This window comes from Pristiophorus japonicus, chromosome 7 (genome assembly GCF_044704955.1).
Source record: "Pristiophorus japonicus isolate sPriJap1 chromosome 7, sPriJap1.hap1, whole genome shotgun sequence".
NCBI lineage: Eukaryota > Metazoa > Chordata > Chondrichthyes > Pristiophoridae > Pristiophorus > Pristiophorus japonicus.
The window spans coordinates 18521782-18544752 of record NC_091983.1 but is presented as its reverse complement, the minus strand read 5'-3'; the positions used below and the strand labels follow the sequence as shown (position 1 = coordinate 18544752).

Below are 22971 nucleotides of genomic sequence, written 5' to 3'. Positions count from 1 at the left end.
TAAAGGTAAACACGTTGGCACTAGGGACTGGAGTCACATATAGGCCAGAGCAGGTAAGGACGGCAGGTTTCCTTCCCTAAAGTGGATAAATGTGAGGTTATCCACTTTGGTGGTAAAAAGAGAGAGATAGACTATTATCTGAGTGGTGACAGATTAGGAAAAGGGGAGGTGCAACGAGACTTGGGTGTCATGGTAAATCAGTCATTGAAGGTTGGCATGCAGGTACAGCAGGCGGTTAAGAAAGCAAATGGCATGTTGGCCTTCATAGCGAGGGGATTTGAGTACAGGGGCAGGGATGTGTTACTACAGCTGTACAGGGCCTTGGTGAGGCCACACCTGGAGTATCGTGTACAGTTCTGGTCTCCTAACTTGAGGAAGGACATTCTTGCTATTGAGAGAGTGCAGCGAAGGTTCACCAGACTGATTCCCGGGATGGCGGGACTGACATATCAAGAAAGACTGGATCAACTGGGCTTGTATTCACTGGAGTTCAGAAGAATGAGAGGGGATCTCATAGAAACGTTTAAAATTCTGACGGGTTTAGACAGGTTAGATGCAGGAAGAATGTTCCCAATGTTGGGGAAATCCAGAACCAGAGGTCACAGTCTAAGGATAAGGGGTAAGCCATTTAGGACCGAGATGAGGAGAAACTTCTTCACCCAGAGAGTGGTGAACCTGTGGAATTCTCTACCACAGAAAGTAGTTGAGGCCAATTCACTAAATATATTCAAAAAGGAGTTAAATGTCGTTCTTACTACTAGGGGGATCAAGGGGGATGGCGAGAAAGCAGGAATGGGGTACTGAAGTTGCATGTTCAGCCATGAACTCATTGAATGGAGGTGCAGGCTCGAAGGGCCGAATGGCCTACCCCTGCACCTATTTTCTGTGTTTCTATGTTTCTATGTTTCTAAAGGGCATTAGTGAACTACTTCTGTTTTAGAACATAAGAACAAGGAGCAGGAGTAGGCCGTTCGGCCCCTCGAGCCTGCTCTGCCATTCAATGAGATTGTGGCTGATCTTCCACCTCAATGGACTGCAGTGGTTCAAGAAGATGGCTCACCATCGTCTTCTCTCGGGCAATTAGGGATGGGCAATAAATGCTGGCCTTGCCAGTGATGCCAACATTTTTTATAAACTCCACTTTCCTGCACTTTTTGCAACAATCCGCCAGCTTCATGGCTACTTTTACTGATGCCAGCTTTATATTTCCAGATTTTTTTGAAACATAAGAATTAGGAGCAGGAGTAGGTCATTTGGCCCCTCAAGCCTGCTCCGCCGTTCATTAAGATCATGGCTGATCTGTCCCGATTGGGTATAATGCACCACTGTGCAGAATCCCAATAAAACGAAGCACTAATCATTCTTTATACGGAATGACCCTGGTCAGTGCCATGTTGTTGCACCATTGATCCCTGAAGCGCTATCCAGATCTAAACAGAAGACCAGGTGAGACGGTGATCTCCATCGTCTTCTGTGGGGAGGTGCGCTTGATTAAAAATTTCCCTCACGAGCAGGGAGTCACCCTGCGACAAACACCACATTGTTTAATTTGCAATGCCAGAAAGATTAATCAGCATGATATCTCCACGAGGTATGGCTCTTTGATACTTTCCTTCAAAGGTTCTGATTGACAGCGATGTCAAGTCCTGCAGCGCCCGACCAGAAGCAGCGGTGGAAACGTAATCAATAATAGCTTTAAAGAAAAAAAGTATATGAATATTTGAGGAAGAATAGGCTACGTGAGAAGGGCAGGGGAATGCAGCTCAGTGAAGATCTGTTGCAGAGAGCTGGCACAGGCTGATGGGCTGAATGGCCTCCTTCTGTTCTGTAATTTGTTTTGTTTTGTTAGTGCCTGGGATCTGGGAGAGCATATTAAAAAGAATTGACATTTATTTTCACAACCTCAGGGACCTTTTACAGCCAACAAAGTACTTTTTGAAGTGTGGTCACTGTTGTAATGTACAAAGAGCAGGGAGTGTCAGCTTGGATTATAACCATTAATTAACCAGTCGAGTTTTCACAACAGCCCAGCCGCTTTTTTTAATGGACATTTTAGTTTTTCCCTGGCGATACGCACAAGTTACCTGATTTACTGAGCTCAGTTTCACAGTTTGCACTGCTGGTATTTAAAATCACAGGATTTGAATTTCCACAGTAATGAGGGGCGGGGGGGGGGAGGGTGGACGGGTGAATGGTTTGACCGATCATCCACTGTAACTTCGGCACAAGATCGGCGGAAATGCTGGATATACGAGTGTCCGCGCATCTTCCACCGAAGTTACGACGGCCAATTGGGAGAATCCCTGAGTATATTTAACTCATCAACCTCTGGGTTCCTAGTCCAATATCATAACCATTATGTCCATACCCTATTGTATGGCTCTTTGGGGGTAAAATAGACTTCAACGGTAGGGATGTATAATGGCCGGCCAATCCGCTACCACCAGGTTCACACCCTCGCCGAAGCTGAATTTTACCCCCCCAATGATTTATTAATTAATAATCATGGCTATCCAGTCTGCATGTCAAACCCGTTTATGTCCAGCTGAATTCTACTTGGAGAATTATCACCAGTACATTTTTATCGACACCAAAACCTTGGCTCTCCTTGCTTGCAAACATCGCACCACCACACCTATGCCGCGAATATGCAGTCTCCAGAGAATACAACCGCTACACCAGCAAAGCCATGCCGATCCAGGCCAATTTGAACAACCTACCACCAACCCATCTCAAATCTAGAAGGCCATTTTGGTCCGTTACCGAAACCTTTCAGTGATTTCCCCTCAGCCATGATGACCGATGGCGAAATGCTTGGAAGAACTATGACATACAGAATGGATTCCTTACAGAGGACCCCCACAGTGCAACCTGAAGGATCAAACCTTCCTCGCAAACAGCGGACAACCATCAACCATCTCAGAATTGGGCATGGTAGATGCTGCCACCTTCTCCATTGATGGAAGATTAAAGCATCCTCATCATATGACAGTGGAGCTCCTAATCAGACCCTGGAGTACATCATTGAGCACTGCCCTCAGAGGAAATTCTCAGGCAGTCTACAAGATATCCACGCTGTTACACCTGAAGCTTTGGCCTGGATATCTGACTTCGATATTGGCATTTGATTTGCTTTGCTACGAAAGAAGAAGAATTACTAGTCGCAAAAGTTTTGTTTTAGTGTTTCCTGCTGCTGATTAGTCACACTTGTACTGGAACATTTCAGGATAGTTCCCGCTCTGCTCTCTGATTCCCAAAGTAGATCACACTAACGCTCGACACGGAACCTGCCAGAAATGCTCTGTGACAGGTTAACACCTCCAGCGGGAGCCTTAGTCAGACTTCTGCTGGAGTGCCCCAGCTTTCATTTCCCTGATAGGCCAACTGGCCTGCTGTACATTGCCTGCTGTTATTCCAACACTCCCACTTTCTCTTTGTGTCCAAGACTGACACTAATTAATCAAACTGATCTACACAGTGCAACAATAACAACCTGCATTTATATTACATGGGATTACATAGGATATACAACACAGAGACAGGCCATTTGGCCCAACCAGCTTCACTCGAGCCTCCTCCTGTCTTTCCTCATCGAAATCTATCAGCCTATCCTTTAACGTAGTAAAAGCTCCCACAGGAGCATAATCAGAACAAATTTGACACCGAGCCACACAAGGAGATATTAGGACAGGTGGCCAAAAGCTTGGGCAAAGAAGTAGGTTTTAAGGAGCGACTTAAAGAAGGAGAGCAAGGTAGAGAAGTGGAGAGGCCTAGACAGGGACTTCCAGAGCTTCGGGCCTAGGCAGCTGAAGTCATGGCCGCCAATGGTGGAGCGATGAAAACTGGGGATGTGCGAGAGGTCAGAATTGGAGGAGCGCAGAGCTCTCAGAAGGTTCTGGACTGGAAGAGGCTGCAGAGCTAGGGAGGGGCGAGGCCATGGAGGGATTTGAAAAGAAGGAAGCAAATTTTAAAATTGAGGGCCGGGAGCCAATGTAGGTCAGGGAGCACCGGGGTGACAGGTGAACGGGACTTGGAGCGAGCTAGGATCCGGGCAGCAGAGTTTTGGATGAGCTCAGGTTTACGGAGGGACAAATCATACATTGCAAACTCCCGTGCAAATGGATGCAAAATGGCATCTTTCCAATTGATTTTGCACTTTCACAACCCTTTCATGGATCAAGTCTTAAATGCCTTTAATATTCTGTTTGCGCTGATTTATTTTTAAGTCAGTGCACAATAACTACCTCAAAGTGCACTTCTCACACTTTGAAAATGGGTGTTATTCGGCTATTTACGAAGTGAGCTGGCAGCATCAAGTAGTAGGAGTGGGTGCTGCACCATCATTATTGTTATCAGTACAAAAGAATCATAGAATCCTACAGCACAGAAGGAGGCCATTTGGCCTATCGTACCTGTGCTTGCTCTCTGAAAGAGTGATTGAATTAGCCCCACTCCCCTGCCCTTCCCCCCTCCCCTCCCCCCCAAAGCCCTGCAAATTTATCCCCTTCCAGTATTTATCTAATTTCCTTTTGAAAGTAACAATTGAATCTGCTTCCACTACCCTTTCAGGCCGTGTGTTCCATGTCATAACAGCTTGCTGCGTAAAAAGATTCTCCTGATATCCTGCTGGTGCTTTTTGCTAATTATTTAAAATCTGTATCCTCTCGTCACCAACCTTCCTGCCAGTGGAAAAAGTTTCTCCTGATTTACTCTTATCAAAACCCCTCTCATAATTTTGAACACCTCTATTAAATCTCCCTTTAACCTTCTCTGCTCCAAGGAGAACAATCCCAGTTTTTCCAATCTGGCCATATAACTGAAGCCCACATCCCTGCGACCATTCTAGATCGAATGGCTACTTCCAATAGAAATAAAGAAATCAAATCTACCTCGATAATCTTAGCAACAGCATCTCATTTAAAATGAAGAATTATGTTTCCTTTTTGTGTATTTATGCAAATGCAATAGATTAAAAAAATGTTGTTTGAACAGTGAGTACCCATGACAGGATGAGTCAACTCGCTGACAGATTTTAATGAGCCTTATTTGCAGAGGAGCAGATTTAGCATCAGCAGAGATGATTATTAAGTCAGGAAACTTCATCTATTGAATCATTTGAGCTGTGTGTGTTAATCCAACACTATCACACTGTCAGGGTCATCAATCAATTCACAGCCCAATACTTTTTTAAAAACCTGTTCGCGGGATGTGGGCGTCGCTGGCAGGGCCGGTGTTTATTGCCCATCCCTAATTCCCCTTGAGAAGGTGGTGATGAGCCGCATTCTTGAACCGCTGCAGTCCGTGTGGTGAAGGTACTCCCACAGTGCTGTTGGGGAGGGCGTTCCATGATTGTGACCCAGCGACGATGAAGGAATAGCGATATATCTCCAAGTCAGGATGGTGTGTGACTTGTAGGGGATTGTGGAGGTGATGGTGTTCCCACGCGCCTGCTGCCCTTGTTCTTCTAGGTGGTAGAAGCCGTGGGTTTGGGAGGTGCTTAAAACAAATCGACTTATTAAAAAATCAGTAGAGCTGAGCAAACAACAATAAGAATTTGCATTTATATAGCACCTTTAACATAGTAAATCATCCAAAGACACTTCACACTTTCAACACCAAGGCTCATAAGAAGATATTAGGACAGGTGTCCAAAACTTTAGTCAAAGAGGTAGGTTTTAAATAGGATCATAAAGGAAGCGAATGAGGTAGAGTTGGAGAGATTTGGGGTAAATTCCAGGGCTTCGGGCCTCGGCAGCTAAAGGCACGGCCGCCAATGGTGGCAGGAAGGAAATCGGCGACGCGCAAGAGGCCAGAATTGATGGAGTGCAGAGATCTCAGAGGGTTGTCGGCAACAGCAAAAGGAAATCAATCATCGCACTTTTTAGCCTGATGATGAAACAGGAAATAAGATTTTAAAAGGATCACTTATTTGCTAGATCTTCCAAAAATAGACCTATGAAGCTTAAAGTCTTCTTCCATTTCCTTGATGCAAGCGATACTTTCATCTGAGTGCTCAGTATTTTACACCTCTGATAATATCAAAATGTAGGAATAACCAGCGTGGGAGAATCAGGATCAGAGGTCAACGCTCCCTAACTTCCTGACGGTTAAAGTTAATCACCCTTTGATGTGAGATAACACCAGATAATTGGTGAGACATGTGGTGGTCTCATAGGATTATAGGTTAACCCTTTGAGAGCCATAGTGCCAAGAGGGAGTCAATGTTGAAGGTGTTAGGCCCCTTTGTTTCATATGCAAACGCTTGAAGCATGTTTCAGGCGTGGGCACTGCGCGGTGAGTTTTTGGCCTTTACCAATATAGTGGGCGGCGCATTTCCAGCTCGTAATGAGCGACAGCTTCCAGCCCGACATATTGTAGGCTTAGGAGGCCTTCGAGCGCTTGAAAAGTGAGCGCTCTGCAGCCGAACATCTAGGCCAAAATCGGAGCTGTCATTTTTCGGATGAGATGTTACCCCGTCTGCCCTCTCCGGTGGATGTTCAAGATCCCATGGCGACGAAGAGCAGGGGAGTTTAATCCTGCCCAATATTTATCTCTCAGCTCCAAAACAGATTACATTGCTGTTGGTGGGACCTTGCTGTTCACAAACCTGCTGTCGTTGTCTCCCTACATTATAGCAGTGACAACGCTTCAATAAAGGGCTGTGCAGTGATTTGGCTGTGAAAGCTGCTATACGAACGCAAATGATTTCTTTAAATGCTGTGTTTGCTTTGCTACAGTAATTTTGTAAATGGTATCGGTAATTGCTTTGGGTTTATCCTTGTCAACACAGGTTGTCTTAATTAGCTGGCACATTTTATTATGAATTGTTACTGACATGATAAAGTCTTAATCTGGACTGGGATAGTGGCCATGGAAACTATGAAGCGGCCTAGTCACCGGTATCCTCCCTGTTAGAATTAGTTTCCAATTTCACTCAAATAGGTGTCATGCGGAATATCGCCACACTCTCAAATTCTCTGGAATACTTCAAAGGCTACATTTCTGATCAGTTAGCATCTGCCAAAGCATTGCTGAGTGGTGGAGGAAAGGAGCCATGTTTTGTTGGTACAAATAAAGGAGATATAATTAAAGCTGTTAACGAGTCTGTTTAGGTCAATGATATTGCGGGACGAACTAAACATTAATCTTTTTATTTGTAGCTGCACACACACACATTGCAAGAAATATTTTGCTGCATGTATTTCTCCGTGACTCATATTTTCTGGGAGCAGGCTGGATATATATATATATATATATATATATATATCGGAAGCCATGACTTTGAGCATCCACTCCAACACTCCACCTCGTGCTGGGCTGGTATTGCACCAGTAGCATTGTCCCTCCGGTAGCTTGTCACCATGACCAGTCCTTCTCCCCGAGCCTCCGCAGCGAGCGTCAGCAATCTGTTCGGCGTGATCACAGACCTGTTCAGTCCCGCGTGCACTGTAAAGCTCAGCTGTGGGGCAGAGCAGCGCACAGTGTCGCGGCCATCGGCTGGGACTATTGGTGGGATGCATGCTTGAAGTTCCAACACGTGGGTCCGGCAGGTGAAATTCTCCAGCCCCAGTTGGACAATCACCACTCATAACCATGGTTACCAATGTTCCCTCTTAATTTTTGGGGGGCACCACATGGCCCCGTTACTAGGCCGCCCGGGCCATTCAGAATATGCCACATGCGCGGCTTTTACATTGCAAAGTCGGCGAGCTGGCTGAAAGGGAAGGTTGGTGGCTATCTGCACCAGATTGCAAACAACAGCAACAACTTGCATTTATATAGCACCGTTAACGTAGTAAAACATCCCAAAGCACTTCACAGCAGCGTTTATCAAACAAAATTTGACACCCGAGCCACATAAGGAGATATTGGGATGGATGACCAAAAGTTTGGTCAAAAAGATAGGTTTTAAGGAGCATCTTAAAGGAGGAGAGAGAGTAAAGCGGCGGCAAGGTTTAGGGAGGTGTTACACTCATAATAAAGGATGAAACTGAGTACTGTGTACAATGAGCAAGTGTGACCTTAGCTCCTTTAACGCACCTCCAGAGTGCAGGTACCTCGTGGGTGGCCTGCTTATGTACCGTGTTCCCAAGGGATGCTGGGATCCCTTGGGACTCCAACAAGTAGGCCCTCTGGTGGTACTGTAATACAGGTTACAAGGGGTTAAATACATAACATCACTCCCCCGTGAAGTTAACAGTACACTTATTTACAAGGTGAGACGATCTGGGGCTTTTCGCTCCCTTGTCAATTGTCTCGGTACAAATGTGGGTATGGGTGAGTTGGTCAATCCTTCACTAGGCTGTTGGGCAGCTGGCCTTGCCGGTCTACTGGGGATGGTGAGTTCGGCTTCATGGTCAAACATGATGTCCGTTGCCACTTGTGTGTGTGTTGGAGGGTCAAAGTTGGTGGTGTCTTCTTCGGGTTGTTCGTAGCTGTTGGTGAACCACAATCTGATTTGGTCCAAATGTTTTCTGTGCATTTGTCTATTGGCCAATTTGATCTGAAACACCCTACTCCCCTCTTTGGCTGTGACCGTGCCAGCGAGCCATTTGGGACCATGTCCATAATTGAGCACAAACACAGGATCATTGATCTCAGTATTGCGTGACAAATTTGTGTGGTCATAGAACACACTTTGTTGATGTCACCTGCCCTCCACGTGATTATGGAGAGCAAGGTGGCTAAGGGAGAGCCTTGTTTTTAGCGCTCTTTTTTATGAGCAACTCAGCTGGGGGAGCCCCGGTGAGCGAGTGGGGTCTGGTGCGGTAGCTGGGCAGCACTCGGGACAGCTGGATCTGCAGGAAGCCTTCCGACACGCATTTCAAACTTTGCTTGATGGTCTAAACTGCCCGTTCTGCCTGGCTGTTGGATGTGGGCTTGAACGGGGCAGATGTGACATGTTTGATCCCATTGCGGGTCATGAATTCTTTGAATTCAGCACTGGTGAAGCATGGCCCATTGTCGCTGACTCGGACATTAGGCAAGCCGTGCGTGGCAAACATGGCTCGTAGGCTTTCAATAGTGGCCATGGGTGTGCTCACAGACATTGTCGCACATTCAATTCATTTTGAGTAAGCGTCCACAACAACCAAAAACATTTTGCCTAGAAACAGGCCAGCATAGTCCACGTGGATCCTTGACCATGGTTTGGAGGGCCACGACCACAAACTTAGCGGTGCCTCTTTGGATGCATTGCTCAGCTAAGAGCAAGTGTTGCACTGGCGCACAGAGCACAGCACACACAACTTCCTACATGGCAGGCAGCTCTCTCGGAAGCCTCCGGAATCTGCCTGGTTCTGTTTAATTATTAACTCTGCAGTTGCAGTACACAATATGTCCACATCCACAGTGTGGAGGTACAAACATTACAAGCTTACAGACATTACACTTCTCCCTCCTGAATGAAGAAGTTATTATAACAAACATCATACATAACTTTCATGTTTCTACATAACACAGGATATAAACTTATATTTTTCTATATTTACAAATTTAACTTTACCACTTGTTTTCTGCTCTCGAACAGAACCTTCCAAACCTGGTGTCGATTTCACACTCATTCAAGGCTCATCCTGAGGAATGTTTTCCACCACGGAATTTCCTTGATTTTCATTTGAACTCACTCTAACTTCAGGCTCTTTGTTTTCCTGACTCGGACTCAGACTTTCATTTTGATTCTCTCCTGGATTTGTTTCCAGTACATTGGATTTAGGATTTGCTACTGGTGTATCAAAACTATCTGATGAGTCAGAAATAATTGAATCATTCCCACCTTCAACTCCTTCCATATCTGTAGGTAAAATATGATCACTATGAATAAACCTAACCTGTCCTTTATCAAACATCTTTAACAAATATGTGCGAGGACCACATACCTTCACCACTCTTCCTGGTTACCACTTGAATCATTTATGGTGATGGTTCTTCACTCTCACCTTCTGGTTTAATTTCACACTTCTCTCTTTTACTCTACCTCTATCATGATTCTCTTTCTGTCTTAATTGTGTCTCTTCTACGGATTGTGCCAAATTTGGTTTTAATAACGAGAATCTGATTCGTGACTGTCGTTTGAGAAACAACTCTGCTGGTGTTCTACCAGTAGTTGTATGAGGAGTATTTCAATATGTAATCAAAAATTAGCCAATTTGTGATCCAATGACAACTGTCGTTTCCTTGGATTTGGATCTAACATTTGTTTTATGAGGGCACGTTTTATAATTTGTACAGTGCGCTCTGCTGCAACATTCGAAGCAGGGTGGTATGATGGAACCTTGGTATGTTTCACACCATTTTTGCTCGTGAATTGTGCAAATTATTCTGAACGAAATTGTGGTCCATTATCCAAAACAATTTCTTCAGGGAGGCCAAATGAAGAAAATAATTTTCGCAAAATGTCCAATGTTTTACTTGTTGTTATTTTCCACATTGGAAACACTCAACCCACTTCGAATGGCTATCAATCACAATGAACAATTGTTGTCTTTCTAACTCAGCAAGATCAATATATAGCCTTTGCCACATGCTGGGAGGCTATTTCCATGGCTGTAATGGTACTGATGGTGGTTGCTTGCTTACCGATTGACATGTCGTACACTGACTCACGATATACTCTATATCTTTATCAAGACCTGCCCACCATAAATAACTGCATGCAAAACTCTTGGCCAAGCACATTCCCAGGTGCTGGTCATGGAGGTCTCCAAATAATTTGGACCTGAATTTATTTGGTATAACCACTCTTGCACCCCACATGATACAATCTTTATCAACTGATAATTAATTCCTACGAATGAAGAATGGATGTGTATCTTTGTCTGTTACCTGGTTTGGCCATCCATTTGCAATATAATCATACACCTTTGACATCACTGGGTCACGTTTGCTTGCTCTACCAATCTCTTCAGCTGTGACTGGCAGTTCATCAATGTATGAAAAATAAAACACTTCTTCCCTATCGGGTGTAACTTGTGATGGGGAAGGCAATCTAGAAATTGCATCAGCATTACTGTGATCAGCTGATCATCTGTATTCAATATCATATGTATATGCTGACAAAATCAAAGTCCATCTCTGCATTCGGGCTGCAGCTAATGTTGGAACTGGGGACTTTGGATGGAGGATTGCTGTTAGGGGCTTATGGTCTGTAACAATGGTAAACTTACGACCATACAAGTATTTGTGAAACTTTTTGACCGCAAAAATTAATATCAAAGCTTCCCTTTCAATTTGCGCATAATTACTCTCACTGGCACTGAGAGTGCATGAAGCAAAAGCAATTGGACTCTCCTCTCCACTACGTGATACATGAGAGATCACTGCCCCAACTCCATACGGAGAGGCATCACATGCTAGCTTAACCTCCTTAGATATGTCATCGTGAATTAACATGGTGCTCTGCACCAATTTGCTTTTACACTCCTTGAATGCTGTATTGCATCTTTTGACCACTTTCAATGGACCTGTTTTTTCAAAAGTTAATTCAGTGGATGTAATACTGTAGCCAAATTTGGTAGGAACTTCCCATAATAGTTCAAAAGACCCAAGAATGAACGAAGTTCAGTGACATTCCTGGGAGTGGGTGCATTTCTGATTGCATCCAGTTTTTCCTTGGTCGGATGTAAACTATCTTTGTCTACTCTGGAGCCTAAGTACTCCACTGAGTTTTTAAATAACTCACACTTACAAGCAGACACTTGTACTCTGTACTTCTCTAGCCATTTGAGGACTTCATTCAATATGTTATTATGAATTTGCCTATTTGTTGCTGAAATTAGTATGTCATCCAAATAACATACTATCCCTTCAATACCTTGCAAAATCTGGATCATCACCCCTTGGAATATGGCAAGGGCGGAAGACACTCCAAACGGTAGCCTATTAAATTGACATCGGCCTAGATGAATATTTATAGTCAAACATGATTGGACTCCTCTTTGAGTTCAAGCTGTAAGTAGGCATTCGTAAGATCCAGTTTTGAGAAGATCTGACCACCTGTCAGTGTTGTGAACAAATCTTCTATATTCGGCAATGTATTGGGGACATTACCCTCTAGAACCTGGTTTACGATTACTTTATAATCACCACACAATCTTACCTTACCATTGGACTCAGGTACAACAACAATAGGTGTAGCCCAATTACATCGATCTATCTTACAAATAATGTTCTCAGTCTCTAGTCTTTTGAGTTCTTGCTCAACTTTCTTCTTGAGTGCATATGGTGTGGAATGTGGCTTGTAGTAAACCAATCTAGCGTCCTTCTGTACCCTGACACTCGCCTTGAAGCCTTAGATCGGACTGCCCGTTTCACAGAACACCTTCAGATACTTCTTGATAACCTCATCCGTTAATGAAAATCTCGCTTCCACACAGAAAATTTTACTCCATTACAGCTTCAATGAGCTCAACCAATTTCTTCCTAGTAAGGCAGACGTGTCTCCTTTCACGACTATTAGAGACAAGTTCTGAAATTGATCTTTATATTTCACTGGTATGGTGATACGACCCACCACAGGAATTTTCTCTCCTGAATAGCCTGGCAGCTCTATCTTGGATTTCCCCAGTTGGAAATCACGCAATTTGTCGAGGTACAGCGACTCCGGTACTACACTCACGGATGCACCCGTGTCAATTTTCATTGGTATCTTGAATCCCGCAACATCTATGTGGATTTTGATGCTTTCCGAATCGCTGTCCGTTAACCTCATTCTCCTGATGACATGTAACTCTAACATCTCCGCGTCCTGTTGTTGTTCTTCCATGCTATGTAGCCTCTTGGGATTGCTAATCATAGCTTTGGAAGCTGGTTTACCCTTCAGTTGGCATGCCTTTGCAAGATGCCCAGTCTTCCTGCAGAAGAAACACTCTGCCTTCATGTATGGACAACTTTGAGCAATGTGTTGTCCCAGGCACCTATAGCACGACTTCGACGCTCTGTTAGAATTTCCAGTTTCTGAAACTTTGGGCCCCCACCGTCTTTTACTTTGAACCTGCAGTTGATTGACGACCGTAATTATTATTTAATTCTCGGGAATATTGTTTGGCCCATTGACCTCGCTGTCTGACAAGCAATCTCAAAAGTCAAGTCATCCGTCATCAATAACTTACTTCTGATCGCATCATTTTTCACCCCACAAACAAAACGATCCTGTAATGCTTGGTTTTGAAAGTTTCCAAAATTACAATGCATTGATAGCTTTTTTAATGCTATGATGTAATCACTGATACTTTCATCAGCCTTTTGATTCCGAATCCCGAAACGATAGCTTTCAGCAATTTCTAACAGTTTGGGGTTATAGTGTTGCTCCAGCTTCGTTAAAATCTCTTTAAGCATTGTATCCTTTGGCTCGTCAGGCACAAGCAGATTTACAAGGGTTTTATACAATGCCGGACCCGCCTCCGATAAGAAGATTGTTTCTTACGTTCCAACATAGCCCGATTCTGGACTGCATTGTCTGGAACTTTAATTATGTTATTTGCAATGAAATGCATTTCTAGCCAATCCACAGATGCTTTAAAACATTCCCGGTCGTGTCTATATTCCACCAAATGTCCGATTACACCTGCCATTTTTATCTCCAGCTGTTCACACCGTGTGCTGTATTTCACCTCGGATTTTGTAGCTTTTTTACAAAGATAGAAACTTCCGAAGTCTCTCTGTCGGCTGGCTGAATCCTTCCCCAACAAAATTTAAGCTTTAAATGATCGGAAAAATCCCAGCTCATCGCCACATGTGATATATTCACAGAGCACAGCACACACAGCTTCTTACATGACAGGCAGCTCTCTCGGAAGCCTCCGAAATCTGCCTGGTTCTGTTCAATTATTAACTCTGCACTTGCAGTACACAATACGTCCACATCCACAGTGTCGAGCTACAAACATTACATAGAAATATGTAGAAAATAGATGCAGGAGTAGGCCATTCGTCCCTTCGAGCCTGCACCGCCATTCAATGAGTTCATGGCTGAACATGCAACTTCAGTACCCCATTCCTGCTTTCTCGCCATACCCCTTGATCCCCCTAGTAGTAAGAACTACATCTAGCTCCTTTTTGAATATATTTAGTGAATTGGCCTCAACTACTTTCTATTGTAGAGAATTCCACAGGTTCACCACTCTCTGGGTGAAGAAGTTTCTCCTCATCTCAGTCCTAAATGGCTTACCCCTTATCCTCAGACTGTGACCCCTGGTTCTGGACTTCCCCAACATCGGAGACATTCTTCCTGCATCTAACCTGGCTAAACCCGTCAGAATTTTAAACGTTTCTATGAGATCCCCTCTCATTCTTCTGAACTCCAGTGAATACAAGCCCAATTGATCCAGTCTTTCTTGATATGTCAGTCCTGCCATGCCAGGAATCAGTGTGGTGAACCTTCGCTGCACTCCCTCAATAGCAAGAATGTCCTTCCTCAAGTTAGGAGACCAAAACTGTACACAATACTCCAGGTGTGGCCTCACCAAGGCCCTGTACAACTGTAGTAACACCTCCCTGCCCCTGTACTCCCCTCGCTATGAAGGCCAACATGCCATTTGCTTTCTTAACCGCCTGCTGTACCTGTATGCCAACCTTCAATGACTGATGTACCATGACACCCAGGTCTCGTTGCATCTCCCCTTTTCCTAATCTGTCACCATTCAGATAATAGTCTGTCTCTCTGTTTTTACCACCAAAGTGGATAACCTCACATTTATCCACATTATACTTCATCTGCCATGCATTTGCCCAATCACCTAATCTATCCAAGTCACTCTGCAGCCTCATAGCATCCTACTCGCAGCTCACACTGCTATCCAACTTAGTGTCATCCGTAAATTTGGAGATACTACATTTAATCCCCTCGTTTTAATCATTAATGTGCAATGAAAACAGCTGGGGCCCCAGCACAGAACCTTGCGGTACCCCACTAGTCACTGCCTGCCATTCTGAAAAGTACCCATTTACTCCTACTCTTTGCTTCCTGTCTGCCAACCAGTTCTTAATCCACGTCAACACACTACCCCCAATCCCATGTGCTTTAACTTTGCACACTAATCTCTTGTGTGGGACCTTGTCGAAAGCCTTCTGAAAGTCCAAATACACCACATCAACTAGTTCTCCCTTGTCCACTCTACAGGAAACATCCTCAAAAAATTCCAGAAGTTTTGTCAAGCATGATTTCCCTTTCACAAATCCATGCTGACTTGGACCTATCATGTCACCTCTTTCCAAATGCGCTGCTATGACATCCTTAATAATTGATTCCATCATTTTCCCACTACCGATGTCAGGCTGACCGGTCTATAATTCCCTGTTTTCTCTCTCCCTCCTTTTTTAAAAAGTGAGGTTACATTGGCTACCCTCCACTCCATAGGAACTGATCCAGAGTCAAAGGAATGTTGGAAAATGACTGCCAATGCATCCGCTATTTCCAAGGCCACCTCCTTAAGTACTCTGGGATGCAGTCCATCAGGCCCTGGGGATTTATCGGCCTTCAATCCCATCAATTTCCCCAACACAATTTCCTGACTAATAAGGATATCCCTCAGTTCCTCCTTCTTACTAGACCCTCTGACCCCTTTTATATCCGGAAGGTTGTTTGTGTCCTCCTTAGTGAATAGCGAACCAAGCTTACAGACATTACAGCACGCATGACTCTAAATCTGAGTCAATGCCGGGCCACCACACATGGGATCTGGCTGTGGCTTTCATCATTACGATGCCTGGATGGGTGCTGTGCAGTTCACAAATGAACGTATCTCTGCCTTTCTTGGGCAAGACCACACGATTACCCCACAGTACGCCTGCAGGGACATTTAGTCTTTGTGCCTGTGGAACGGCTCAATCGCCTCCTTCATCTCCACTGGGACACTGGACCAGCTCCCATGGAGGAAACAGTTTTTGACCAAGGACAGTAAAGAATCCTGGCTAGTCCAGGTCCTGATCTGGCGGGCCATAACGGGGGACTTTTTGTTCTCGAATCCTCCATGACCATGAGCAAGTCCGCTGGCTGTGCCATTTCCACCCCGGTGGTGGGCAATGGCAGCCGACTGAGAGCATCTGCGCAGTTCTCTGAGCCCGGTCTGTGGCGGATTACATAGTTGTATACCAACAGCGTGAACGCCCATCTTTGGATGCGGGCATAGGCATTGGTGTTCATCCCTTTGCTCTCAAAGAACAACGATATGAGCGGCTTGTGGTCAGTTTCAATCTCAAACTTGAGGCCAAACAAGTACTGGTGCATTTTTTTTACCCTGTAAATGCTCGCCAGAGCCTCTTTTTCAATCATGCTGTTGGCCTTTTCGGCCTTGGACAAACTCCTGGACACATACTCGACTGGTTGCAAGATCCCCAATTCATTAGCCTGTTGTAACACACACCCGACCCCGAATAATGATGCATCGCGTGCTAACACTAATCTTTTACAAGGGTTATACAGGACCAGCAGTTTGTTTGAACACAACAGATTTCTGGCTTTCTTAAAGGCAGCCTCTTGTGAATTCCCCGATACCCAGTCATCCCCTTTGCACAGTAGCGCAAGTAGGGGTTCCATCAGGGTGCTTAACCCAGGTAGGAAATTTCTGAAGATTGCAGCGGCTGACCGAATCCTGAACGGGCACCTGTTATAGATGAACAGACCTCTGTGCATGTTAATGCAGGTGAGGCCTTTCGAAGACTCCTCCAGCTCCTGCGTCATGTAGGCCGAGGTCAGGTCCAGCTTGGTGAAAGTCTTTCCTCCAGCCAGGGTCACAAATCTGCCTTGGGTAGCGGGTACTGGTCCTGTAGCAAAAAACGGTTAATCGTTACTTTATAGTCCCCACAAATTCTAACCGTGCCGTCATCTTTAAGTACCGGGACAATCGGACTAGCCCACTCATTGAATTCCACTGGTGCGATGATGCCTTCTCGCTGCAGCCTGTCCAGCTCAATTTCCACTTTCTCTCGCATCATATATGGTACTGCCCGGGCCTTGTGGGGGATGGGTCACGTATCGGGAACCAAATGGATCTGCACTTTCGCCCCCGAGAAGCTTCCAATGCCTGGCTTGAATAACGATGGGAACTTGCTCAAAACCTGGGCACATGAGGCATCGTCGACGGATGAAAGCGCTTGGATGTCGTCCCAGTTCCAGCAGATTTTTCCCAGCCAGCTTCTGCCGAACAATGTGGGGCCATCCCCTGGCACAATCCACAGCGGGAGTTCGTGTTCTGCTCCGTCATAGGAGATTTTGACTTCTGCACTGCCAATTACAGTGTAAGTCCTTAGTTTGGTGTGAATGGGGCTGAGCTTGGGCCTGTGTACCTTTTTGCCCCACAGCCTGCCGAAGGCCTTTTTACTCATTATGGACTGACTCGCACCGTGTCCAATTCCATAAATACTGGAATACCGTTCAGTTCAACTTTCAGCATTGTTGGTGGACATTTTGTAGCGAATGTGTGTACCCCGTACAATTCTGCCTCCTCAGTATGAGTCTCCAATTCAGCCTGATCCTCAGTGGATCGATTTTCCTCTGCAATGTGGTGGTTTTCAGATTTTGCAGGGTTTGCAGCTCACCTGCTCATTCGCTGGAGGTGTCCCATTGTTCTGAAACCGTTGCACGCAGAGTGCTTGAAGCGGCATTGATGGGGCCGATGATCACCTCCACAGCGCCAACAAGGTGTTAACTGCCTCGCATTAACGATTGATGGCGGATTCTGGGTCATCTGAGGTCATGCAGCAGTAGCCGGTATGCACGTTCTGCCAAGTATATTTCTGCTCGAAACCAACGTTACTTTATGCACAGTACTGGCCGAAACTTCTTTACTCTGCGAAATCTGTTTGGTGTTGTCGCTGGTGGATATAAATGCCTGGGCTATCGTTATGGCTTTACTTAGATTCGGAGTTTCTACAGTCAACAGTTTGTGAAGGATTGTCTCATGTCCAATGCCCAGTACAAAAACGTCTCTCAGCATTTGTTCTCGGAATCCCTCAAACTCACAATGTCCTGCGAGGTGCCTTACTTCGGCGACATAGCTCGCCACTTCCTGGCCCTCCAATATCTCGCCATCAAAATGCTTTCCTTAGGATTTAGCTGCTCCCAGACCAGCGTTCACAATTCTTTGTAGTATTCTCTGTTGGTTTTGCCGGAGCTAGGAGATTCTTCATGAGGCCATAGGTTGTTGCCCCACAGACAGTGAGGAGGATCGCCCTTCATTTGGCAGCGTTCTCGTCCCCTTCCATTGGGTCATTGGCCACAAAGTATTGGTCGAGTCTCTCCACGAAGGCCTCACAATCGACCCCTTCTGAAAACTTCTCCAGGATACTAACTGTTCTTTGCATTTTCGAGCGGTTGTTCTTTACCTCATCGCCAGTTGTTATACATATAATAAAGGATGAAACTGAGTACTGTGTACAAGTGTGACCTTATCTCCTTTAATGCGACTCCAGAGTGCAGGTACCTCGCAGGTGGCCTGCTTATATACCGTGCTCCCAAGGGATGCTGGGATCCCTTGGGACTCCAACAGGTGGGCCCTCTGGTGGTAGTGTAATACAGGTTACAAGGGTTTAAATACATAGCAGGAGGGACTTCCAGAGTTAAGGATCTAGGCAGCTGAAGGCATGGCCGCCAACCGTTGCCCGATGAAAATCGGAGATGTGCAAGAGGCCAGAATTGGAAGGGCGCGGAGATCTCGATGGGTTTGTAGGGCTGGAGGAGGTTACAGAGATATAGGGAAGGGGCGGGTCCATTGAGGGAATTTGAAAACAAGGATGAGAATTTTAAACCCCGCTTTTAAGAGCACGTTTGTGGGTAGCACGGTCAACAGGTCTGAACAGGGCTATGGTCACGAGAAACAGATTGCTGATGCTCACTACTGAGGCTCGGGGAGCAGGACTAGCCACAATGGCAAGGTACCAGAGGGACAATGCTACTGGTGGAATACTAGCCCAATATGAATCGTCACCTTCGGGAGAGAAGGCACGAGGCGGGGAAATTAGAGGGAGCAGGACAAGGCATGGCGACAAAAAGAGCAACTTAATAAAGCTTAAATCAGCTAAATAGCTGACGGGACTAATTGACAGAAAATTGGTGGAAAATTCCTCTTTTTTCCCCCTCCTGTATCTTTGCAGTTGATGGACAATGGAAGGAGTGGAGCCTTTGGACAGACTGCTCAGTGACATGCTCCAATGGGACACAGCAGCGGACCCGACAGTGTACTGCTGCAGCTCACGGTGGCTCAGAGTGCAGAGGGCACTGGGCTGAAAGCAGAGAATGCTTTAATTCTGACTGTACAGGTATGTGCGTTAGTCTGTTCAGTCCCCGGTCGAAACGGATTTCCTGCCAAAGTGTGATAAATAAACAAGTGTTTTTTTGAAGAACAAAAAAAAACGGAGCAAAGGAGGACTTTATTGTGAGGTTGCGGTGCAGAATTACTGATTTCTACGTGCGCATTGTATGTTCGAAATGCAACCTGCACTAAACTGAGGTAGACGTACCATTTGTGGTACTGAACTATATTGTGTAATTACATACGTGTCCAGCAGAGGGAGACCAGCTCTGGAGGTATCTGCTCATCTGGTGAGAACGGAGTTTGTCAACAATATAGAGGCTGACAGAACAGCGAAAGACTTCCTGTGTGCTCCAGGTGAAGCAAAATCATAACAAACAGATCTTATTACCATTTTTTATCATTACCCTTCACACAGGAAATCTGCTCAAATTGATCTTGCAAAAGGAAATGCGTGCCTGCTATTTCATTTCAACTCACTCCTATGCACATAACACAATCAATCCAAAATAACATTGTTAATACAGCAGAATATTTTATTAGGCTGAATATTTTAGGAGGTAAGTTGAGATAATCAGATTTAGCTTTTTAAAATTCCAGAAGAAATCCGTTGGAGGAGCTCCTGAGGATATCACAGGGACACCGAGAATGATAATGCATCTATTGAGACTTTCGTACAGGGCACTGATGTGATACACACCTGGGAGACAGGGGCACATCTGTCCACACACCTGGGAAATGGGCTCATCTGTTTATACACCTGAGAGACGGGCACATCTGTTTACACACCTGGGAAATGGGCACTTCTGTTTACACACCTGGGAGACGGGCACATCTGTTTACACAACTGGGAAATGGGCACATCTGTCTCTACACTGCCGGGAGACAGAGGCACATCTGTCTAAACACCTGGGAGACAGGGGCACATCTGTCTACACACCTGGGAGACGGGCACATCTGTCTACACTGTTGAGGGATGGGCACATCTGTCCACACACCTGGGAGACGGGCACATCTGTCTACACACCTGGGAGACGGACACTTCTGTCTACACACCTGGGAGACGGGCACATCTGTCTACACACCTGGGAGACGGGCACATCTGTCTATACACCTGGGAGGCAGGGGCACGTCTGTCTACACACCTGGGAGACGGGGCACATCTGTCTACACATCTGGGAGACGAGAACATCTGTCTACACACCTGGGAGACAGGGGCACGTCTGTCTACACACCTGGGAGACAGGGGCACGTCTGTTTACACACCTGGGAAACGTGCACATCTGTCTCTACACTGCTGGGAGACGGGCACATCTGTCGACACACCTGGGGAATGGTCACATTTGTCTACACTGCTGGGGGATGGGCACACCTGTCTGCGCACCTGGGAAATAGGGACACATACATCAACTGCTGGGAGACAGATCCGTCTACACACCTGGGTGTCAGGGACACATCTGTCGCCCATTGGAGAGCCACAGACCCATCTCCCTAGATTGCCAGGGAGCAATTCAATGGGAAAGATTCCTTAACGTTATCAATCTTTCTGCATTCTGATGGGGGTCTCCCTGCTGTGCATTTGCAGTGTTTCTGGGGGGGGGAGGAGTTGTACTGACATTGAAATTTATCCTTTGTAAACTGTTTATAATAGTTCACTGACTAATTCTGTTTTATTAGATATTACCACCTTTCACAGACTTACTCTTTTACTTTGCATTATCTCTGTTTCATCCTTATGTCACCTTAACTTTGCCCAATTCTCAGTAACACGTCTTCTTTCAGAATGGTTTGCGTACCAAGCATCTGATGACCGACCATCAATGGCATGGTGTCTGCGCTTTACTAGAAATTATTTCTCTGCAGCATGTGACTAATCCTGATAAGTTTCTTCTTTAGCTTCCACCGCACTGCAGAGCAGGACCTTCTCCCCGTGTCCTAACCCACTACTGAGCTGAAAGATAGCAAAACTTGCCAATTGAAATGTTCCCATTTCTACAGGCAGTAAAGACAGGCCTTCAAAGCCAGGGTTCTCCGATTAGGAACCCAGCTACTGTGCTACTGAAACCCAACAGTTCAGAAATGCCTTGGCTTTCGAGCAGCCTCCATATCTATGCTGACAGCTGCTTGTTTTAGTACCGGAATTAGTTCTTCATTTACAAAAAGAATGTAAAACATAAACAGTGAGTTAATCAACCCTAAACATCACACATAACTTTCAAGCTCAAAATTATACAATTCTAGAGTTATATGACACTCATTCAATAGTTTAACTGTACACAGACCGTTAGCCTCATAGTTTTACAGCTACACTGCCCTCCGCAATCACCCATTGGTGCTCACTAATCACACGCGTAGATTGGTATAAGAACATGAGATATAGCAGCAGGAGTAGGCCACACAGCTCCTCAAGCCTGCTCCACCATTTAATAGGATCATGGCTGATCTGATCATGGACTCAGCTCCACTTCCCTGCCAGTTCCCCATAACCCCTTATCCACTTATCGTTTAAAAAACTGTCTATTTCTGTCTTAAATTTATTCAATGTCCCAGCTTCCACAGCTCTCTGAGGCAGCTAATACCACAGATTCACAACCTTCTGAGAGAAGAAACTTCTCATCTCAGTTTTAAATGGGCGGCCTCGTATTCTAAGATCATGCCCTCTAGTTCTAGTCTCTCCCATCAGTGGAAACGTCCTCTCTGCATGCACCTTGTCAAGCCCCCTCACAATCTTGCACGTTTCGATCAGATCACCTCTCATTCTTCTGAATTCCAATGAGTAGAGGCCCAACCTACTCAACCTTTCCTCATAAGTCAACCCCCTCATCCCCGGAATCAACCTAGTGAACCTTCTCCGAACTGCCTCCAAAGCAAGTATATCCTTTCGTAAATATGGAAACCATGCAGTGTGTAAATTCCATCCTGGTATGACTTTGATGGAAATCATTAATCAGGAGGGTTTTACCTTCTTCGTTCTAATGCAGCTTCACTCTGATTTTCTCTCATGTTGAAGAGAACGGGAAGTGGAATCCCTGGGGCCACTGGAGTGGATGTTCGAAGTCATGTGATGGCGGCTGGCAGAGAAGAGTGCGAGTGTGCCAGGGGTTGGCTATCACTGGGACACCATGTGAAGGACTGGGGGAAGAAATCCAGAAGTGCAGTGAGCAGAGATGTCCGGGTAAGACTTCTGGTTCTTTGATTATTCTTTGTGAATACAACCTAACCCAACAACGTTTCGCCGCTGCCACAGCTCAGTGGGTAGCACTCTCGCCTCTGAGTCAGTGGGTCGCATGGTTTTAAATCCCACTGCAGAGACTCGAGCACAAATTCTAGGTTGGCAGTCCAATGCAGTGCCGAGAGAACGCGGCACTGTCAGAGGTGCCGTCCTTAAACGAGAGGTTAAACCGAGGCCCCGTCTGCCCTCTCAGGTGGATGTAAAAGACGCCATGACACTATTTGAAGAAGAGCAGGAGCAATTTGTACCTAGTGCCCGAGTCAATATTCATCCTTCAACCAACATCACAAAAGGAAACACAGATTATCTCATCGTTATCTTAAGGCTGTTTCTGGGAGGAAGTCCTGTTAAATTTAGAAGAACCTCCACATCTCTGGTCTCAATGGCTTTCGCTCTGCACTACCGTGCTGCCCCTGCTCATAAATATCAGGGCCATAGAGTCTACAGTGCAGAATCAGGACTGTGCCAATATTTATGCTCCACTCGAACCTC

General features: G+C 45.5%; 1 protein-coding gene across 1 annotated transcript in view; it reads left to right on the top strand.

The window, feature by feature from the left end:
• Positions 1 to 22971, top strand: part of adgrb3 (adhesion G protein-coupled receptor B3) — a 920563-nt gene that overhangs the window by 392133 nt on the left and 505459 nt on the right. Inside the window, exons 6-7 of the mRNA XM_070884862.1 lie at positions 19090 to 19254; positions 22258 to 22422. Coding sequence (XP_070740963.1) covers positions 19090 to 19254; positions 22258 to 22422 — 330 coding nt within the window. The remainder of the gene's footprint in view (positions 1 to 19089; positions 19255 to 22257; positions 22423 to 22971) is intronic.